We start from the raw sequence: 22,514 nt of genomic DNA, 5'->3' as shown, positions 1-22,514 counted from the left end.
TCTTCATCCTCCAGTCTTAGTTTATGTCTAGGTATCACATCAGATAGTAAGCTTTTCAGCAAATCTGGCATCCTTCGCAGCCCACCAACACAGCTATATTTTCATACTTCAAATATATTCCTCACAAACTATATAAAGCAACTGCATTCTTGGCAGAAAGCTAAATTATGCAAGTATGGAGTTACCACAACATGACATTAAATAAGATTAACTACTTCCATTTTCACCTGGTGAGGGTTCTTTTCAGGATTTAATTTCCATACCCTTGATCTTTACATTTTACATCCATTAAGGAAAATATGAAGGCAAATAAATTTTTTTTATTTCCAAGAACAGATAAAAGGAAAGCATGTGGAAGACTCTGTGTGTATGTCATTCTAATCTTGGAGCTTTACAACAGGCTAATAAACAACCACAAATGCCTCAATCCTGGAACAGGAAAAGTGAGATACATATTTCAAGAATGGTCTCTAAATGGAATTAAGATACTTAAATTTAAGAGTTTTGTGCCACCATACCTTGAATAGTGCCTGGCGCATGGCAGTCCCTCAATAAATATCTGTTGAATGCATGATTAAGTGAGCATGTTTACTCATCTTAATCATGAATGAGTAAACAACTCTCAAAATCCCTAAGAGTGTCTAGCATATTATTTGTATAAAATTGGCAACCAATAAATGTTTGTTAAATTAAAATGTATCACACACAGCCTTTGTGGCAGCCATGGAGATGTGCCATTTAAATTAACATGTTTCAAAGAATGCAGTTAGCTGATGGCTTCTCCACTGGGTATCCACTGCAATATTCAAACCATGCTTACTCTCTCCCAAGACAGTTCCCAGGCAAGGATTAAGCATGGCTGGGATATGAGTGAAGAGCTATTTCTGCTCACTCTGATCCCTCCAACACCAGTCTTTGTTCTGGGCTCCCCATCAGCCTGACCATGACTTTCTCAGAGATCCACTAAAGTCTGAGGTTCTTCCTACCCAGTCCTCCTCCCTTGCATTTACTGGAGTCAGACCTGCATTATAGTCCTAAGGCTCTTCCTGCGTACTTGAGCTCTCTCTCCCCATTATCTTCCTTGGGTGTTTTCCATTAAAAAAAAAAAAAAAAAAAAAACCTTTCACTGTTAATTCCATCTTAGTGTCCACCTCCCAGAAGATTAAGCTGGTAAAGCTTTTCAATGATTATTGGCTGACATTACAGCCAAAAGAAGGATGGATCTGATTAACATACATCCAATGTAAATTAGTTAAGTCATTAGCTTTCTAAACAGATACATTTTTATAATATCTAATTCTGCATTCTACAGCTGACCTACGTTTCCAGGTTTCTTTTAGTTTCTTGGATGCAGTTTCTAGCTTTATAAGACAATAGCACAAGTTTCTGATAGCCAAATAAATGATCAACATGTTATAGGCCAACAGACAATTTTTATACACCATTTCTATATATTCTATACAAAAGAATACCCCATATGAAGAATTCTTAGTAAAATAAAATACATCAGAGAAACAGTCTGACATGGGGAACCTTAGTAGAAAAGAAAACATTTCAGCCTGCATTTTACCCCTTCTAAGGGTAGAGTACATTCCCTTATGATGTCTCGCTTTATCACAAGGACCCTTCAATACTTAACGTTGTAAACCTCAGAGAAGTTCTGAGAAGTCACCTGTCCAAGTTAAAGGCCATAGGCAATACTGAACTCCAGTGCATACTGCCTCATGAGATGCCCACTACAATTTCATGTAATGAAAAGAGGTCCAGTAACTTTCTATTACATGCTTTTGCCTCTCTAATTTCACCATATAAAGTATTTTTTCAATGCACTTTGATTCATTATATTAGCTCTTATATTGTCAGGCAAAAAAAATATTTCAGTCAGTTGCTGTCTGGTCACTTTACCTCTGATTTTATCTGAAATAAACTTCAGGTAGGGAAGAGGTAGAGAAAAAAATTATATATTAAATATATGTATATAAATAAATCAGCCAAACACATTTAAATTTGTTCCAATGATTATTTCCAAAATTACCTCTATATTTTACTCTTATTCCTATCTGGGGTAAATTTTAAGTATTTCACGTAATTAATTCTAATGCTACTTACTAAGCAGACAAAACTTTAAAAAAAAAAAATCCCAATGAGAATATGTTTACATTAGAGTTCAATACCTCTGTTGCTGGCTGGTTTGCACTGCTGGGTGGCTTGCACTGCTAGCTGGCTTGATGATTTGTATTCATGATGTGTATATTTGTTAGGCTTCTTTTTGTGAATATAAATAAAAGAACCTATAAATTTTGGCAGGGTTAACTTTATAAAAATGGAAAGTTTTACAAAACGTTATAGTAAAGTTTAAATATAAAGCTCCTTATATTAAAATAGTTACTCATGGGCAAGGGGTCTTAAATTACCTGAATAAGGGGAAGAATGTCATCACAGGATGAATGCTGCTGAAAGTTGTCCTCTGCTTATTTTCCCAGACGTGCCTCACCTTTCACTACATATCTGAGAAATTTGAGCCTGTTTTGGGAAAGCCTCTTGAAGAACAAAATTGTTGAAGGAAGAAGAGGAGCCCCAATAATCATGAGAATAGCAAGAAAAATTGCTACAAACAAGTTGCACCTGTTTGAATCCTAGGCTCCTACTTCTTTTCACTCACAGCCTGGGAGTAGCATTCCTTAGCGACTTTCAGGGTTCCGTAAAATTGGGCATCTTTGCAAGATAAACTTGCTCTAGTTAAGATCAGCCCTTCCTGTTCTTTTAAGAGCCAAAATTCAAGATACGAATTTTTCTGCCAAAAATATAATTGTCTATCAAATTATCTATGTAGAAGAATGACAGTAAACGTTTGGGTAGTGCAAACTGTGGGACTTTAACAAGCTTTTACTGAAGACAGAATACATCATTACTTTCTGCAAGCACAAGGGAAACCCCATAACTTTGATTTATACCAAAGGAAGAAGCCGCAAAGAAGCTCAAAAAAAAAAAAAAAAAAAAGACTAGCAGGGTATAAAAATGGTAATAAAGCTCCTCCCCTCACATTAGTGCTTCCACTCCCTCCACATAACAGTGTATAATTAATATTTAAAGGTGGTTGCACCTCTGAGAACTGGAAGAAAAGATTACATAAAAATAGTTTACTCCTATTTTCTTAGAGTAAATCAGTATCAAAGAAGTAGATACACTGGTATATGTACTCAGTAGTCAATTTATAAACAAGCATTTATTTTCCCTCTAAATGTAGAAAGTCAATTGAGCATAACAACCCTATTGAAATTGTTTCTTCCAATTCACAAATATTATTATTCACACATATCATTTAATCATCCCATCAGTGTTTATCAGGTCTTCTCACATCACATGTATAAAACAGAATAGCACTGTCTTATTATTCCTGTTCAAATAAACATATCACTAACCAGTAAGGAAAGATGGCCACGGAAAGAAGCAGCTACCTTGCTATTGAGTCTAGAATTAAAAGTCTAGAATGGAATCAACTTAACAAAAATTGACAGAAAGCCCCCTGAAGGTAACTACAAAATGAGACCCGTCCTCTGGCTTTTTAGAGGGATGGAAAAATTATCCATAAATTTCTCAAGGGAGATCATAAGATAATTGAATACAAAGTGCCATGAAGATTCAAGTAGGGAAAGATATCTGGTTGTAGGGGACTCCAGATGCTTTGTGAAGGAGATGGAGCTGGATCTTCAAAATATGTGGTGTGTGAGATTGTAAAGAAGGGATTCTACTTAGCAAGGACAGCTGAAGCAAGGTCCTGGGGTCAAGGAGAGACACTCTCTGCCTCTTTCCCTTATTCCGACCTCAACACAAAACAAACGCACATCACCGTTACTTCACAAGCCCTTTCCATGGAGATGCCTTATCACTGTGATGAATGCTCATGTACAAAAAAATCTTTTATACATTCAGGCAATTATTCTGTAGGATGGAATGCTGGAAGTGGTTTTGCTGACTTATAAAGATTATGAACATGTCATTTTAATAGATACTACAAATTATTTTTCTAAAGACTTGTACCAATGTACTCTCTTTCTCTCTAATAGTATAGCAAAGGCCCTTTTACTCATACTATTTCCATCACCGGATATTATGTGTCTTATTATTTTTTTGCCCATATGATGTTTTTTACTTGCTTTTTCTTCTTCATTAGTAAGGTCAAGGATCTATTTACGTGTTAAATGGCTATGTGAAATCCATACGTTGTCTTTTCATGGTCTTTTTATATGCTTTGCCATTTTATGTGTCAATACTTACAGGCAAGTTTCTTTTGTTGATTGATTTGCAGAAGGTATTGGTTCACTAGTGTTACTTTTCATTTTATGTGCTACACTTATCTATTCTCCTCAAACTCCTCCTCTATCCCCCACCCAATTGCCCTCACAACTTCTGCCTTTTAAGATATTTTTTACCTTTCATAAGATTTTATGTAATCAAATCTGTTGATCTTGTAATTTAAGCCTTCTAGGTTTTAGGTATTTTCTTAAGATGTTTTCCCACTCTAAGATTATAAACTTATCCCTCTGTATTTTCTTCCAAATTTTTAATATTTTCTTTTTTACATAGAAAACTGCAATTATATGAAGTTTGTTTTTATATGGTGAGAATTAAGGCTCCAACTTCATTTTCTTACAAATAGATAGTTGCTTCTGTACCACTGAGTAGAAAAACCATCTTTTCTCTATTGGTTTGAAATGCCACATTTATCCTGTATTATTAATATCGTACTATTTTTTTAAATTAGCAACTTACCCACACTTCTCGCTCTTCTAGATTACAAAAATTTGACGGACTTAAGGAAATTCAGGGTTCCAATTCGAATAAAAAGTCTGTATCTCCATTAATGGAAACTAAAGTCAGCGACATGAAAACATATTCAGGGCTTCCCATGTGTTTTGCAATCTGCTTCTGTCACCAGCTTTACTATACCCTCCTCAACAGTGTACTCTACGTGGCACATGGCAGGACACTAAGCAAGTATTTGTTGAATGAGATAATGTGCAATAGTGAGTTCAGCTTACTCAGATAAAAGTATATAATTTAAGAGTTACCATGTAATCAGCATCAAGTTTCAGCTTATTCATGATAATTCTGAGAAAGGGCAAATGATAGTTTGTATTATTGAAGGAATTCAACAACTTCACTCTGCTACTAAAATAGCCTATCTCCCAGAAAACAATGTTACAGTGCAGTTGATGGGCCCTTCACCGTGCTGGCCACTCCACTCTTCCATTCTCCAAGACAGCTATTATGTACCTTATACTCTCTCCCCAAATCTCCAGAAGCCCTCCCCACCAGAAGAAAACTTTCCCATCTTCCCACCACATTCCCATGCACCTGCCTTCTCTCCTGTTAGAATAAATGCTCTTGATTAGGAAAATCCTCCCCCTCTCACAGCTTACTTACTCAAGAACTTTTTATCACCTCTCTTTCCTGTGCCATTCCTCTCTTCTAAATCATTCTCATCATCATACAAACTAAAAATATCTTCATCTTAAAAAAAAAAAAACCTTGTTGGCCCACATTCCTCTCCATCTACCACCACCACATTTCCCATTCCCCTCTATAGCAAAATTCCTTGAAAAAGTGCCTGTAGTGACTGTGGTGTTTTGCTCTCCACTTTTCCTCTTCTTGTACATATTCCAAGTTTTACTCCCCACCACCCTGCTAAATGTATGATTAGGGTCATCACTAACAACCACATTGCCAAAAATTACAGTCAGTTCTCAATGCTCAGCTTACAACCTCTGTCAGCCACACGTGACACAATTGATTACTGTGTCCTTAAAATAATTTCTTTACTTGACTTCAAGGACACCCAGTTCTCATGGTTTCTTCACATCTTACTGGCTGTTCCTTCTCAGTCCTCTTTGGTAGATTCTCCCATCTCTCTGATTTCTACATGTAGGAGAGGCCCAGGCCTTAGTCCTTGAAACTTGAGGTAGTTTCATCTAGCTGACACCTTAAATATCTTAGAGACTCCTAAATTTTTGTTCACCATACACAATCTTAGCCCTAAACTCAAAACTCTTATACAACTATACACTCAACATTTTCACTTGGATGTCCAATCAATATATCAACATCAACATGGTCAAAATAAAATGAAACAACAGAAACAGCAAAACCCACCCCCTCTTTCTCCAGCATCCATCCACTCAGTTATCACCCTAGCTAAGCACCCATTAGCTCTTGCCTCAGTTACCCTAACAACCTTCTAGCTGGTCCCTACTTCTATTCTGCCAAATTCCTGCTCCTCCAGTTCTATTCTCCACAAGTAGTTCTCATGATTCTCTTAAATTCAAACAGGCTATGTAACTTCTCTACTCAAATTTTCCAGTGGTTCCTCATCAACTGGAATAAAACCCAGCATCTTTCCATAGCCTATAAAGTTGTGACCTAGGTCCTCCCTATCTGTCCAACCTTATCTCTTACCAAGACCCCATCACTCACTCTTTTCCAGCTAAAACAGACTATCCTGTGAATATATAAATAAAATGGTGCCTTGTTCTGCTTCATATACCCATCAAACTAATTTCTACCTCAGCATCTCTATATTTGTTCTTCCCTCTGCCTGAAACATTGTCTCTGCAGATATCTGTATAGCATGATTCTCATTTCATTTAAGTCTCTGCTCAAATACTACCTTCTATTTTTTATCTCAATTTATTTTTCTTCATAGTACTTAGTACAGTCGTCCCTCTGCACCTGTGAGGATTGGCTTCAGGACCCCCCACCCCAGAGAGCAAAATACATGGATGCTCAAGTACATGATATAAAATGGTGGAATATTTGCATATAACCTATGCACATCCTCCTGTATATTTTAAATCATCTCTAGATTACTTATAATTACTTATAATATCTAATACAATGTAAATGTTATGTAAATAGTTGTTATACTGTTGTATTGTTTAGGAATAATGACAAAAGAAAAAATGTCTGTACATGTTCAGTACAGACACAGCCATCCCTTTTTTTTCCAAACATGTTCAATCCCTGGTTGGTGGATGCGAAAGCCACAGACATAGAAGGCTGACTGTACTACCTTACATTCTATTACATATTTATTTATTATCAGACATCTTAACTAGAATGTAAGTTCTATGAAACCATGGATTTTTTACAATTCACTTTTGTATCTTCAGAACCTAGAAGAGTGCCTGACCCATAATAGATACTTAATAAGTATTTGTTGAAGAAATGAGTAAACAAATGAGCAAATATAAAGTCTGTCTATGAATTTGGCTTAATGATCCTAGCTTAATACATAATCCAAGAGGAAAAAACTGTTTATGAGCATTACTCACTTTTCGTTGTTTTACAGAGTCCAATTTTATGAGCCAATATGAAGCCACTTTGGTTTTATGATACTTCCAGTTATCGATGATCTGTTTGGAAGGATGAACATTAAGAAATTTACAGGTTGAAACCCATTTTTTAAATTAATTTGTGTAATGAAAGCACTACAATATTACTTGCAACAAATAATGCCAACTTTCATAAAAAGACATGTGCAAAGATTTCTAATAGAAATTAAAGAAGCCATCTACGTCCAAAGCTTTCTATTCTAGTTGCATTAAGAATACAATCTCTGTGGCTCACACCTGTAATCCCAGCACTTTGGGAGGCCAAGACCGGCAGATCACTTGAGGCCAGGAGTTCAAGACCAGCCTGGCCAATATGGCAAAACCCCATCTGTACTAAAAGTATAAAAATTAGCTGTGCATGGTGGTGCATGCCTGTAATCCCAGCTATTTGGGTGGCTGAGGCACAAGAATCACTTGAATCCAGGAGGTGGAGGTTGCAGTGAACTGACATTATACCACTGCACTCCAGCCTGGGCAACAGAGTGAGACTCTGTCTCAAAAACAAAAAACAATCTCCAATTAATGAAAGTCAAATACCTTCAGGAACGTAAGATTTGGCAAGAAATCCAAGACATAGATTTTTCATTTGTATTTTAAAGGCTGATTTATGACATCATTCATAGTAATAAAATATTGAATAATGCATTAGAAGGCAGCCTATATAAAATGAGAATTCTACTACTTTGTTTTGTTTTTTGTGCAAGTCTGCAAAACTTCTGAATATATAGTCTTGTAATATATACTGTAGTAAACAGATTAAAATGTTCACACATAGTGAACATACAGTAAACAATTTGATGTCTGACATAATTATTAATTATATTTTATTAATTATATAAGCCTATATGCGTTCTTTATAGAACAATCACGATAGTCACAAATATTAGTTTTACTCTCTAATTTTCTTCTACCTGATTAAAAAAGATGGGATATAACTAATATCTCTAAGAAATACATAAAATAAAGTGCTACAAAGTCATTGGCTATATGCAGAAAATAATTTTATCAAATAAGGTGACATAGGTAAATAAAAGCACATCTAGCATAATCCTTAACATCCAATGCTTTCTTTCATTTCCTTTGATGTAATTAAGTAGCACCTAACTTGCAAACAAGTTACCATTTTCACTTTTTAAAAATATGTATCAACAAAATAATAATTAGGGGCTTTGCTTATGACTGTGTCATCAGAACATAATATAAATTGCAATTATGGGTATTTTTCAGCAAGAAAGTCTCTTTTACTGTTGTTTGTTTGCTTTTTGTTTCTATATACTTGCTTTAGACAGGTCTAAAGTAAATGCTAAAAAACGGAAAGTCCAAGTGCATGGCTGTAGTTTTTATCCTATAACTGGCCACTAGATGGTGCCTTCTCCTCTGGGAAAAAAAAAATACATATATTTTATGTATATAATTTATAAAATTATATTTACAAAAAAGGCCCAAAATATATTTTTAATATATTTATAAAATATATGTGCCCTCATGAAAAACACAAGGTTCTATTACTGAATAATTATCTAAGAATGAAAAGGATGTTTGAATGAAAAAATGTAACCTTGCGTGAAGAAGTACTCTTTCACCAAAGTTATCTGAAATAATGTGGACCCTCTTTCTAAATTAGGAGTAAGTCACTGATTTTAATGTGAATTTTAGGACCCTCTGACCTTTTAGAATGTTCCACTGGGTGGTGCACATGTGTGTGTAACAAAAAAAACACACAGCTCCACATAAGTCATTTCAAATTTCTGACCCCAAAAATGTGACATTCAAGGTGTCACATTCAAATATTCTTGACATTTTATGCCACAGCCCCACGTTTTTCATCATACCCCATTCCATATTAGTTCTTTCTAAATCTTTATAGAGGCAAGTTTAACATGGTATTTGCTTAATCATTAAGAACAATAATTATTTAACACTAATTATTCTCACTTGATGAAGCAGACGTATTAAAATAGCACTATATACTAGAAGATATTTTGCACTGCTGATTATAATCTGATCTCACTGTTCATGAATTGTAACAATTAAAATAAACTCCTGTATTTTCTAAAGCTAGTAGAGGTTGGAAAGACATCAATTAAATTTACTACGTCATTGAGCATAATGCCTTCAGGAAAGAAATTTTAATATTTTAAGAAAAATAAAAAGGTACCAGCTCCTTGGCATTTTAGACACATCAGATACTCACATCTTCTATCAGAAGTTCTGATTCTGCATCTGACTTTCCTGGAAACCGGATCTTCATGTCCTTGAGAACAAATAAGGTCTGACTTGTTAGATCATCTTCTTGTTCTTTTGTTTTCAGTTGCCGCAAAGACTCACTCTTAAATTTGAAAGAATACAGATATTTGGAGGGGGTCTTATTTCATTGTGCCAGTATAATCTGAAAGATATTTCTAGGTAAAAATGATGCACTTTTAACTGAAAGCAATAACAATGAAAAAGGAAGAAAATTTTCTTTTACACTTGTGAATTCTTTGGATTAAATGGATACGAATCTCAAGTGTCTTTCATACTTCCACAAGGTTATACTTATTTAGCTAAAAGTACTAAAATAAAAATATATAAATACTTTAAAAAGACTGCCTGGTCAGTTTCATTTGCTACATATACCTTAGGCATTTTTTCTTGATTAGAAAAAAAAAATTCATTGTTACCAAGTGAAATTCATTCACTTATATTTCCTGACTTCCCTTTGGAAACACGATCCATATTAAATAAACAAATTAAATAAATCCTTAGTCTACGTGAAGGTAGTTGGAGCTATCTGTTTGAGCATCTAAAAGTAAGCCTTCTTACAAACTAAATTCACTATTTTCTCAATACCAAATCTCTGGGATTCGTGCTAACATGGGAATACTCAATGTTAATTTAACATATGGAACACATTATAAATAACATTGTACTTAAGTGCTCTAAGGATAATTTATCATTTTTTAACCTATTAATCAACTGTCCCATTAAATAAAATTTTCCAAACTTCCTCAAATTTAAAGAGAGACTGCATAATACACTGCAAAACCATGCATTTACTCAGGTAATTTTCAGTAATATTATCCTACCACATTAGCAAACAGAAAATAAAATAATGCTATTCTCAGTGTTCATCTTTGAGTTCTGTGATAGAGTGAAGTCTGCACCTTTTAAGAGTCATACTAAATTGCAGGCTAAGGTAGGTGAATAATCCAAATTTCAAGAGGTCATGAGTTGAATTACGGAAAGGATCTGAGGTTCAGTCTGTCCTCCTCTCATCTGATCCCCCTTGCCTGAGTACAGAGCTCCCTATAAACTTGAAAGAGCAAAACAGATGACCTACCACTTGAGAGTTGGTAGAGCAGGCATCATTACTGTGAGGCAGATGCCTCATGTAGGAGGAGGCACGGTTTAAGGAATGTGACCGAGACGCAGAAGTTGGCCGTGACACAGATATCACTTGTTGAGCAGAAAATGGGCGGGTGTCCCCACTGGAAGGCGACTGAGCAGAGATGGACCGAGGGCAGCTGACTGAACGCCTTATGGAGCCTATCAGTGATGGAGAAGAGGGATACTACAGTAGCAGTATTAATACAAGTTTTTTACTCTATTAAGTCTATATAAACTAAAGATTATAGCAGCTAGTAGTGAAGTGGCAATAAATATCAAAGCATAGGCATCATCATGGGAATATGAGTTTGGAATACATTTTTCAACAACAGTGAACTTGTTGCAGAAGAACCCCTCTGATGTATAAAAAATGGCTCTTGTGGGAATACTACTATCAACAATCCTTCAAAATTATATCCTCAAAACATGAGATAAAAGAACCAGAAGAAAGGAACATTAACATTTATGGAGCACCTTCTATAAGCCAGGCATTGTGCTAAGTGCTACACTTTTATGTTAGTCCTCATGGAAACCCTCTGAAGTAGGGATCTCCATTGCTCAGAGGCTTAGAGAAAGAACTTTTTCAAGGTCATACAGCAAGAAAGTGGTCAAGATCAGGTTTCAATCCCGACCCTATCTAATTCCAGTGTCTTCCCTGTTTCTATAATTCCATGATGCTATCCACTATCCCTTGGGATTTGACTGGCCACTTATAAGAATCTGTATATAGGTTAGAGATTGAATATTTTACAGCAAATTCATAGGGAGGGCTGGAAAGGAGTATAGAAAGTGGACAGGCTAAATAGGTTAAGTTATAGAATTTAGAACCCATGAGGAAAAAAACAGTAATAAAACAAAATTCAGATTATCCTAATGGAATTTAAATATAGAATTGGTTATTATAAAGAGTAGTACTGAACAGAGAGCATTCTAATTCACAAGAGTAAATAATTTTTTAAAGTAGGTTAAATTCCAATAGAAAAAGACTTAAGTGAAGAAAAAAATATAGAGATCTATAGGGTTGTTATCAGAAAAAATATCTAAGAGAAACCATAAAATATCTTCCCCAGTGCATATTAGGAACATCTAATAAAGAAAACCAACTGTTCCAGATAAATTTTGACTCCTGACACGGGGCAATAGATCATCACTCAATACTATCAATATTTTTACTGTTTTTCAGTTCCTATGGTTTCTATATCCTCTGTTCTGTATTCTTTCTCTGCTTGGGGAATACATCTTCATTAATTAAATAATTTAGTAAAATTCACATGAAGCCAGGTTGAATACCCAAATATTTCTCTTCATTAGCTGTTGAAAAAAAATTAAACCTTTGCAAAAGGAATAGACATAAGCCTTATATTTGGGATATATTTTTAATTAAATTTTGGAGAATACAAAAAGTTGTACTTATTAAAGCCATAAAATATTTTTTTTTAATTCTCCTTGTTCCAAAGATTAACTTCCTTCTGAACCTGAAAACTGTCACCGCTTTTCAAAATGACACTGCCTCTATATTTCTAGAGAAGGGCAGAAGGGCTATGTGAGGAACATACTACCGGTCAATCTTTTTTTTAAAAAAAAAAAAACAAAGAACTGCACATATTTAATGTGCACCAAGAGCAAACTTATACTAAGAAAATACCCAAGGCATGTGCTAGTAATTGTACTGTAGTCCTACTCCCTTTGAGGGGTTATGGTAATGGTTTGGTTGTATACAACCTGATCACTGGGCAGAAAGAAAATATCCTTTGTCTTGAATCATCACAGATTCCTTTTTTTTCTTTTGCCTACACATGCTAGAAATTCAGACAGAATAACTAAGTAGCTAGACATGCCAATGATGTTTGGGTAGATTCACAAAAAAATCATTGTAACTTGCATATCCCTTTGAAGCTGAAATAAGTTAGAATTTTTCAAACTATATATAAGAGAAAGTGTTACATATAATCTGGATTGTGTCCTTGATCATCAGCATCACTCTGAAGACAAAACTCAAGTAGGATTTGTGGCTGAAATGTTCTTTGGTGTAAGATTAAAGAGAGAAGATACCACAAAGTAAAAGGCTTGTTACAATTCCTCATTAATATAAAAATAAAATATAACTAATAAAAAAGACATGTAACTAAATTAGGCTAGATTTCAAATGAAAATTCATACTTAAAAACATTTTTAAAATCTGTATATTTTAGTGCACTATTGTCTGATCTTAATTTGTTAACCTAGTGGTCTGAGAACAAAGAACAATCTCAGAGCTATAAGAATATTAGCAAGTTTTTCTCTAACCTGTCCTCATCTCCCATCAGTTCATGCCATTAGGGAGGTACACATCAGCTAACAGGAAAGGGAATTAAAAACTTGCCAAATTTAGGCATAAAAACGTCAGCGTCTGAAACCAACACAGAGCCATAGTTACACAAAGACACACTGAAAGTATTTAAGGAATCCTTAAGAAAGCAGGAAGCAAATGATTAAATAGCTTACGAACTGTGTAACAGGTGTTCAATAAACATTTCTTAAATGAATGAGTAAATAAATACATGAAATGGAACACAATACATTAATTTCCCTCCAAAGACATAAACCCTGAAAGATATGAAGTAGTAGCATGTTTCTTTAGAGAATAACATATAAACAAAGACCATTCCTGTAAAAGCTTCATCTATCGGTTCTGTATTCCTCATGCATTTTGCCACAAGTGTTTAAGGCCAGTTTTAAAATATCCACATTTTCAGGGAAGTTAACATATTAAATACATTGCTGAGGGTAAAAAGGGCTCACAATTGTGTTCACTGCATTGTTGACCTGGTTCCTTTAGCGGAACCCTAGGACAGTGGAGCACAAGGCAAACAGAGATATGACAGACAAGGGTTCAGAAAAGTCCTGGACTAGAGGCAGCATCAGGAAGGGGTTTTCCAACTGAATCTAGGCAAACGGCAATCCTACACTGGACATTTGGGGATGAAAGAAAAATCACAGACACAATATTGCACATTTGGAATTGAAGAATAAATGAAAGAAGAGACAAAGAAAGAGAAAGAGAATGTAAAAAGAAATACAGATAGAGAGAAAAGGAAGCAGAAAAGGAAGGAGATGGAGCAGTGGTTGGCTGCTCTCCTAAGTAGTTCCTATGCATCATAAGCCCTGACTTAAGTACTCACCGGTGATGAAAATGGGAGGGAACAAAACTTCAACTATTTCACAAATATGTAACTTACAGATACATTCAAGTCAAATGCCTAAGGAAATACATACTTTTAAAAATATATATAATAAGTGATAGCATAAAACAAAGTGGGTGAAAGAAGTAGAGGGGCGGAAATTGAATGAGAAGAGAATATATTGGCTTAAGAGACACGTAATCATCAGATCAGCCATGAGGCACATTTTACAAAACCCAGGAAAAAATCTGGCACCTAAAAAAAATGATGAAACATAGAAGAACAGATCCTTAATCCAGTCCTTTCGTTTTCTATTTGCAGATCTAGAAAGGGATTAAGGGATGTGCCCGAGTCTGGTTAGGGAAGGAAGGGGGATGGAATCCAGGTCTCCTCACACACAACAGGGTTCATTTGGCCCAAGGACCTTTTAATGAGTTTAATAATTTCAGTTCCATAATTCTTTATACAACATCTAAATTAGAAGAAATTGACTTACTGGGTTGTTGAATTAATTTGTAGTGGTTGGAGGGTTTAAGATTATATGTAACTTGCTTTTCTCTTTTCTTATTTTGGTACTCTTCTTTTTCATTTTCATCAGATTCTGAAGAGCTGCTGCTACTATCATAACTGCTGTCACTGCTGTAGTACTTCGGTCTTTTCACTATCTCGGTACTCTCAGGCATAGAACACAGAGGCTAAAAAGACGGAAATGTGTTATTTTGTTAGAATTCTTAAAAAAAGGTTTACTGATATGATTAGTTACTATATTAAATTTCCCCCTATGCTTGCTGCTTTTTACTGAAGGTTGAGAATCCCCCCAAATACTATTGCTGCCATGCTGCTTAGCCTACGGTGCTATGCATTGATTATTGTTTCTGCAAAATATTCTTTCTTAAATGATATAATCATGATGAGGAATAAGTTATTCCCACGACTGGAATAAAGGGCTAGAGTATCTATAAACAAAGAATAACAAAATAAAGGGAAAATATTTGAGATAAAAACATCAAAATCAGAAATGAAATCAGCTTTTCTTCATTCCATAAGAAAGATTATTCATCAAGACTCAGAGATATACCTTTGTTGTATCATTAACATTCAGAGTTAATAAATGTGCACACACAAGTGCATCTGTGTATGTGTGTGGTGTGTGTGTGTCTGTGTGTGTGTGAGGGGGTGGGAGGAGAAAGAGAGGCAAGAAGGATAAAGAGAATAAGAATACTAAAACATTTTCTGTGAGCCTATCCACTCAGATAATGTGCAGCAAGAAGTTAGGTATCCCTCACATAACTAACTGGCTGTGGATATTTATAAAAATAGAATTTTTAGTTAACTGTCCACCTTCCGAACTGCTCAAGAACAACTGATGTCTTTTCTCAGAGTATTCCTAACTCTGGCACTAGCTTCTGGCCATAATAGAGTGACATACTTTTTCATTGCCCATGCTGCATTTTAAAAACTAATAATATGAAGATCAGTAGGGGTAAACTTTCATGGGGGAAGGATAAATTCCTCTAATATAGAAGGGAAAATCTGTAAAGATTGAAAATGCCATACTATTATGTGTCATTATCCCTATTAGAATCACTTGTTTCTAGTCCTCCCAATCAATGTGTTTCCAATGATGCCAGCTGAAGGAATGGAAGGAAAGGGACACGGGACAGTTTCACATCAGAAAGAATGTGCATAACCAAGAACAAGATAGTTTCATAACTCAATCATTCTGAGAGACTATTTATTACACACACCATATGCCTCCTATTCCTGATGGGAGAGATTCCTTCAGTTGTATACTAGTTGCTTGCTCTCTGTTAAATCAAACAAAAATGTTTTGATGTTAGCATATACTATAATGAAATCCCTGGATAGCATGGGATTTCACTGAAAGAAGGTATACCCTCTAGTGTAACAGTGTAGAATAAAAATACAGAAATAGCATTTCATGAAGTGCCTGGAATACAGAGTGAGCCAAAAAGCCTGATCTTCTTAAATTTACAGCCTTTGCAAAGGGTGAAAAATAACCAAAGCAGGAAAGTAGTTTAATTCACTAAGGTACCAACTTGTGTTTAAAAGTATGTGCTCTTTCTGATGGTCTAATATTTACTAAGTACTGACAATGTTCAAAGAGATATACATAAAAACATTTAACAGTAACACAATCATCAAACATTTTGACAATCTTGGGGAATATGAATTCTAGAGGAAGGTTGTTTCCTCAGAAGTTTAGCATACCCAGAAGAAACAGTGGCACAATCAGGCTTGCTAGTAGTGCCTTCCTTCATGTAGCAAACAGCTTTAAGTGTTCTTAAAGAGCTTGACTACATAATGAGTTATTCGACCCTATAAAGAATCACAAGGGGAAACGTACAGCTGAGCCTTTGTGTCTTATATGCACTTGGGACTTTTTGACCAATACACTGTTCAAGCAGTAATTAACTAGCAGTCACAGCAACATAAACTCTAAATAGTGTCTTAACTACAAAATGGAATTTGTAAACTGGCATTGAGTTATGGCACAACCATAGTACTTATTTTTTATGTCCAATTTTATTATGAAGTAGGCCATATATAAAAAATATATAAATGTATAAAGAATAAACACCCACATGCCTATTACCCAGCTTAATAAAAAGAACATTGCTAATATTCTACTGCAATTACTTTTGCACCAACCTAACACTTTATGTGATATTATTTATGTAGCTAATGTTTCTTAGATTCTCAAGTAAGTGAAAAGTTATTATTTTTCCTACTACAAGTACCAGTTTTATTTAATTTTGATTATCTCCAATTATATTTCTACCAGTAGACACCGGAAATCAATGTTTTGTGTGTTATATCATCCCTCTAAAAAGGAATGGCTGCTTTGAAGTTTGGCTCACTTTGGACCCTTGGTAAATAACATAAAATTAAAAGTTATAAAAATGCTTCTACTTCAGACTGATTATGCAGACTTCAACAACTTTGAAATATAGCTGGCTTTAACAACTACAGGAAATATCTAGTTCATTTCATTTCAACAAATATATTGCTAGTTCCCACTACTTGCCTAGAATGAAAGGGACTGACCAAATCAGACAAAGTGAATTCTTCCTCTCAAGAGGTTATATTTTTGTTTGGATGACAAGCCTTATATAAATGAAACACAGGAAAATATAAGACAATATAAAGCTGTCTCAAGGCTTCTGCATTTGCAACTCTGCCAGAAACATTGTGCCTCCAGAATATCTCATGTCTAGTTTGTTGAATAGCAATAATTAATATACAAAGCTTAGAAATTTCCCAGTGTTTCCCAAAGTAATGCTATGACTCATGCAAGTATTTACTTTTACAGATACTCCAAAATATACTTCTTCCAGTGATACCAGGAGGTATCAATGACATATTCTGCAATACCTCAATATGGAGCACGTAATTTGGAACAGTCTCTGACATCCAAGATCTCCACCAGCTAATCTCTTATCTCTTAAACAGGCTCACCCATATCATTTCACTATCCAAGAACCTTCCACTTGAGTCATACCAAACTTTTTATGTTTCTACAACATCCTATACAGTATCATAACTCCATATCTTTGCCTTTAATGTCCTATATACCCTAAATGTTCTTCCACCTCTTTTTTTTTGTGTGTGAGACAGAGTCTCGCTCTGTTGCCAAGCCACAGGGCAGTGGCACGATCTCAGCTCACTGCAACCTCCACCTCCCAGGTTCAAGCGATTCTCCCACACACGCCACCATGCCGAGCTGATTTTTGTATTTTTAGCAGAGATGGGGTTTCACCATGTTGGCCAGGATTATCTCAATCTCTTGACCTCGTGATCCGCCCACCTTGGCCTCCCAAAGTGCTGGGATTACAGGCATGAGCCACCGTGACCTGCCTCTTCCACCTCTCTTAATGCTTAGAGCACTACTCATTTTTCAAGATCCAGTTCTAACAGCACTACCTTTCTGAAGCCGTCCACATGCTACCAATCCCTTTCTTCTCTATGCTGCTGTAGTACTTTACACTCCCTTTATTATAGTACTTGCCACATTACTCCCTGATTTTTTAATTACCTGTCTGCTCTTCTACTAGCCAATGAGGTTCTTATGGATATATTTAACAAACTGAACTAACTAATAGATTTTGAGAACCTACTGTGTGTCAGACACTGGCTAGGTTCTAGAGTGAAAATCTACTTGCTACCCTCAAGGAATGTGCAGCCTTGTACTGAGGCAAACATGCAAATAATTACTTGTCACAACTGCTCCACAAAAGTATTATTTATGGAACAGCAGGAGAAAGAGAGAAAGGAAGGTCTAAGCTTAACTGGGGAAATGAGGGAAGGTTTCACACAAGCAACAGTGGTTCAGCTGAAATAGGAACGAGACTCTAATCAAATAAGTCAATGACTTTTTTTTTTAGTAGGAAGACATTTCAGAAGCATGGAAAAGCATGAAAATATGATAGAAGATGAAGTGTCTAAGGACAAAGAGATAGCATAGTAATTCTGAAATATAAATGGAATGGAATGAAAAAAAATCCAAGATTTTTCTAATTCAACTCTTTCCTACTCTACTAACAAGAACTTTGACATATATCAGAAGAACAGCACTGGACGCAGTGGCTTATGCCTATAATCCCAGCACTTTGGTAGGCCAAGGCAGGAAGATTGCCTGAAACCAGGGGTTCAAGACCAGCCTTGGCAACACAGCGAAACACCATCTCCTAAAAAAAAAAAAAAAAAAAGAAGAAGAAGAAGAAGAAGAATTTTTTTTAAATTAGCCAGGCATGGTAGCATGTGCCTGTAGTCCCAGCTACTCAGGAGGCTGAGGCAGGAGGATCACTTGAGCCCAGGAGTGTGAGGCTACAGTGAGGTATGAACACACCACTGGACTTTAACCTGGGTGAGAGTGAGATCCTGTATCAAAAAAAAAAAAGGGGAGAACATGTAAATGTCATCTACATAACAGCTTTCTACTTATTTCTAGGAATTACACCTATTTTAACTAAAACAAAATCAACGTTGCTAGGTCAGCAAAAGATGGGGCTCCTAATTAGGGTCTCTAGATTTCATGATTTGCCTTATTTATAATGCTACCCATTTATCTGATAATTATCTGTCTAGAGGTATGAGGCAAACTTAATATTTAGTTTAGAATAAGAGTACTAGCTCTGGGTCCCTTTTGGCCCTGACTCATGGTATTTTCACTGACATCAGGAAAATAACCTAAATGACAAATGAAACTAATAAAATAAAACAAAACAAAACTCCTGAGTGTAAGATACCATCATCTTCCAAACTCTACCTGCACTGGGCATACAGTCCTTATGGTTCCTTTAAAGCAGCACCGGTCATTCTTATAGTCAGAAGCATCAAGGGCTAGTAGCATCTACTTTGATAACTTAAGGAAGGTAGAGATATACTGCACCTTTGGTCCTCGAGTCTTGGTAGTTTTTCCCATCAACTTTTCATCATCAATTTCACATTGTTCCAGAAGATCCAGAATATCTTCCTCCTTCAAAAAATATTCTAATTAAAATTACAATCACTAATGGACTCTAGAATTTTTCCAAGTTGATGAATCTCCACAAAATAATGCAGAGCAAGGATTCCCAAAATTATTTAGTGAAGATTGCTCAGAACAAAGGAGAAATATTAAAGGGTCATGGCAAATTCTCTTGAAACTTTCACTAAAATCTGGCATTATAATTAATACATAGCCAAAATCTATTCTGTATTAATTATCATAAACAAATGTACCTTTATAGTACAGTATAGTATTAAAATCTTAGAGTATAATACTTCAATAAACTAGTTCATTGGACACTAAAATTTCTGGAAAGTTCAAGCTAATTTCCAGATTTCAAGTTTATGAATCATTTCTATACAGATTAGTGCAAAATAATATTAAACCTCCAGACAGAAAACTGATAACTGGACTAATTAGTTTCACTTAGAAACATTCTAACGTGAGTATTGCTAACTGGGCACTATTTAATGAAACTCTTTCAAAATTTCAATGATTGCACAAAAGTATTTTTATAACTTTATAAAGGTTTTCATTCTATAGTCATCAAAGGTGGCAAAAAGTCACAAGTGCCCTAACACCTTTCTTGTGTTCTTCTAGAGTCATATTCTGAATCAAAAGGAAATTTTATAAAAGCATATACCCCAGTGGATATTAGTCAAGTCAGAACAATACAACTATAATAGGTACACTGAAAGAGGTATAATCAACTGTATCATTGAGTTATTTAAGAAAGGATGCTAGAAAAGGTTTTTGAAGAAACTAGAAATCTCACTGTACAGTAGAAATGTGTAAAATAAGTTACTCTTTGCCCCAATCTAAGGAAATTTAGCTATTGAAATCCCAAAATACTCTTATTATATATTTTTTATTAAATAATAATCTTACAATGAATTCCATGGATAGCAGTACAATATAGTCAAAAAGAAACTCAAGGAGTTCTGCTTCTGTTTAGGAGAAATATAACAGATGATACTTTCATCATAACAGCCAGAAAAGGCCAGATAAACTAAACAATCATATTTTCTAAAACACCAGAAAGCTGTAGGTAAAAAGTAATGTAAAGAAACTAAATTCCAAAGAGGGGCAAGGTCTTCCTAGGTGAGCAGAGATGAGTGGCCATTTTCTTCTTTGGGGTCATCTGTCATGTCTGGACATATGTAGGCAGAGATCAGGTCTAAACTAGAGAGCTTCTACTAGGATAAAAAGAATCTTCTTGAAATGCTTCCTTTTAGAATCCTGAGCTACTATATTGAGAGGTCTGACTACCCCGCTGAGAGACTGTGTAGGGAGGAAGAGATACCAGCCAGCTCCCAGATGTTCCAGCTATCTTATCTGACACACCAGACATGTGAGTGAAGCTACCCTGGATTTCTAGCTCCAGTTGGGCATTCAGATACATGCTACTATATGATTCACCCAAGGGAAGACAAGCAGAAGAACCACTCAACTGTGCCCAGCCAAGATTGCAGAGTAATGAGCAAATAAATGAAGTGGTTTGTCATGCTACAATAGAAAACTGATAGACCTTTTACTAAGGTGTACAGATTAGAGTGTGTGTGTGTGTGTGTGTGTGTGTGTTTCATTTACTTCCTCTTATATGCCAGATCTATGTAGTATCAAGAAAAAGTACTATATAATGTTTGTTATAATCCAAAAAATAAGAATGCTACAAACCACTAGGTTAATTCCATGGGTTTCTTTATCCAGTTACATATACACATCTACGTAATAAGATATGTTATTATAATATATTGATATTACTACATAATATCACAATTCTCTACTCTATAATTTGTCTTGGTAGATATCTTATTTATGAACTAAGTTGGTTCATCATGAAATGTTACCAACTGTTAAAATAAAAAGCTTGGGGAAAGCATATCTTAAAAGTAAGATGTTTTTATATGTTGGACCAAGGTGGCTTGTCTGTAAAGACATATTGTTTAGCTTTATTCTTTTTTCTCTATATAAACATTCATTCTCTTACCTTCATCCTTTTCAAAGGATTATTCAACTCTCGCTGGAATGAAGCTGCTCTTCCTGAAAGGAAGGTCTGAAAGGCAACAGCTAACAAATTTTCATACTTTTCAAGTAGTGCTTTATCTTCAGGAGGATAAATTCGTCTACAACAAAATCAGATAAACCAATTTTTTAAAAAGAAGCTGTCACAGCTCAATAGTTAAGATCAACTCCACAGATAATCCTTGACCACTTATTCTATACTAGTCATATTGCCAGGTATAAGCATTTCTATACTGATTAGTGCAAAATAATATTAAATATTAAACCTCCAGATAGAAAACTGATAATTGGCCTAATAGATTCACTCAGTAACTTTCTAATGTAACTGTTTGTTGACTGGGCACTAATTAACGAACTTCTTTCAAAACTTTAATGATTGCACAAGAGTATTTTTACAACTTTATGAAGGTTTTCGGTCTATAGTCATTGATAGTGGCACAACTCCACAAATTAAGTTTATCTAGAGAATTAGCATTAAACAATGCAGTTCCAGAAGGCACAGTGTAAGGGTTTAGTTAGGGGGAAATGGTTGGAGAAGAATGGTGATTGGGCAAATTGGAGAAATATTGAACTTTGTAGGAGAGTGTTCAGTTAATAAGGGATACTACAGGAGTTTTTTACTTAGTGTGGTTACCGAAGTATACAAAAATGTAGGCAGTGGTTTTGATGATCTCTTTTGCAGTGATGGAATTTGCCTCTCTAGTAGAGGGAAGTGGGTAGAGGTGGAGTGGGAGGAATGTGTTCTCATCACTACTGTTGATGGTGTTAAGGCCATGAAAGAACATCTTACCATGAGTGCAAGAATGCCCTTACACATTCCTTTATCCTGCTCAGGCAATGTCAAAAGTTGGAAAGTGGGCAGTCTTTCGAAGAACACAATGAGCTGGGTGAGGTGGGAAGGTTTGCTTCTGTCAAGGGTGATACTGTGGAAGGGTTCCAGTTTAACACAGCCCACATCCCTCTCCACTGTCTCATACCTAACTCCTTCAAACATTTTCATTATTTGCCTGGTTCCTGAAAAAGTACAGTAACCACTATGGATTGGCAGGAAGAATA

At 35.4% G+C, this 22,514-nt stretch overlaps 1 protein-coding gene across 1 annotated transcript in view; it reads right to left on the bottom strand.

The window, feature by feature from the left end:
- TTLL7 (tubulin tyrosine ligase like 7) overlaps nt 1-22,514 on the bottom strand; it is a 137,176-nt gene that overhangs the window by 27,518 nt on the left and 87,144 nt on the right. Inside the window, exons 13-18 of the mRNA XM_023208740.2 lie at nt 21,424-21,559; nt 19,335-19,421; nt 14,418-14,616; nt 10,714-10,919; nt 9,586-9,720; nt 7,332-7,412 (exon numbers count right to left, since the gene is read on the bottom strand). Coding sequence (XP_023064508.1) covers nt 7,332-7,412; nt 9,586-9,720; nt 10,714-10,919; nt 14,418-14,616; nt 19,335-19,421; nt 21,424-21,559 — 844 coding nt within the window. The remainder of the gene's footprint in view (nt 1-7,331; nt 7,413-9,585; nt 9,721-10,713; nt 10,920-14,417; nt 14,617-19,334; nt 19,422-21,423; nt 21,560-22,514) is intronic.

This window comes from Piliocolobus tephrosceles, chromosome 1 (genome assembly GCF_002776525.5).
Source record: "Piliocolobus tephrosceles isolate RC106 chromosome 1, ASM277652v3, whole genome shotgun sequence".
Lineage (NCBI taxonomy): Eukaryota > Metazoa > Chordata > Mammalia > Primates > Cercopithecidae > Piliocolobus > Piliocolobus tephrosceles.
Note: the sequence above shows the minus strand (reverse complement) of the source record. Positions and strands in the feature narration are given on the sequence as shown.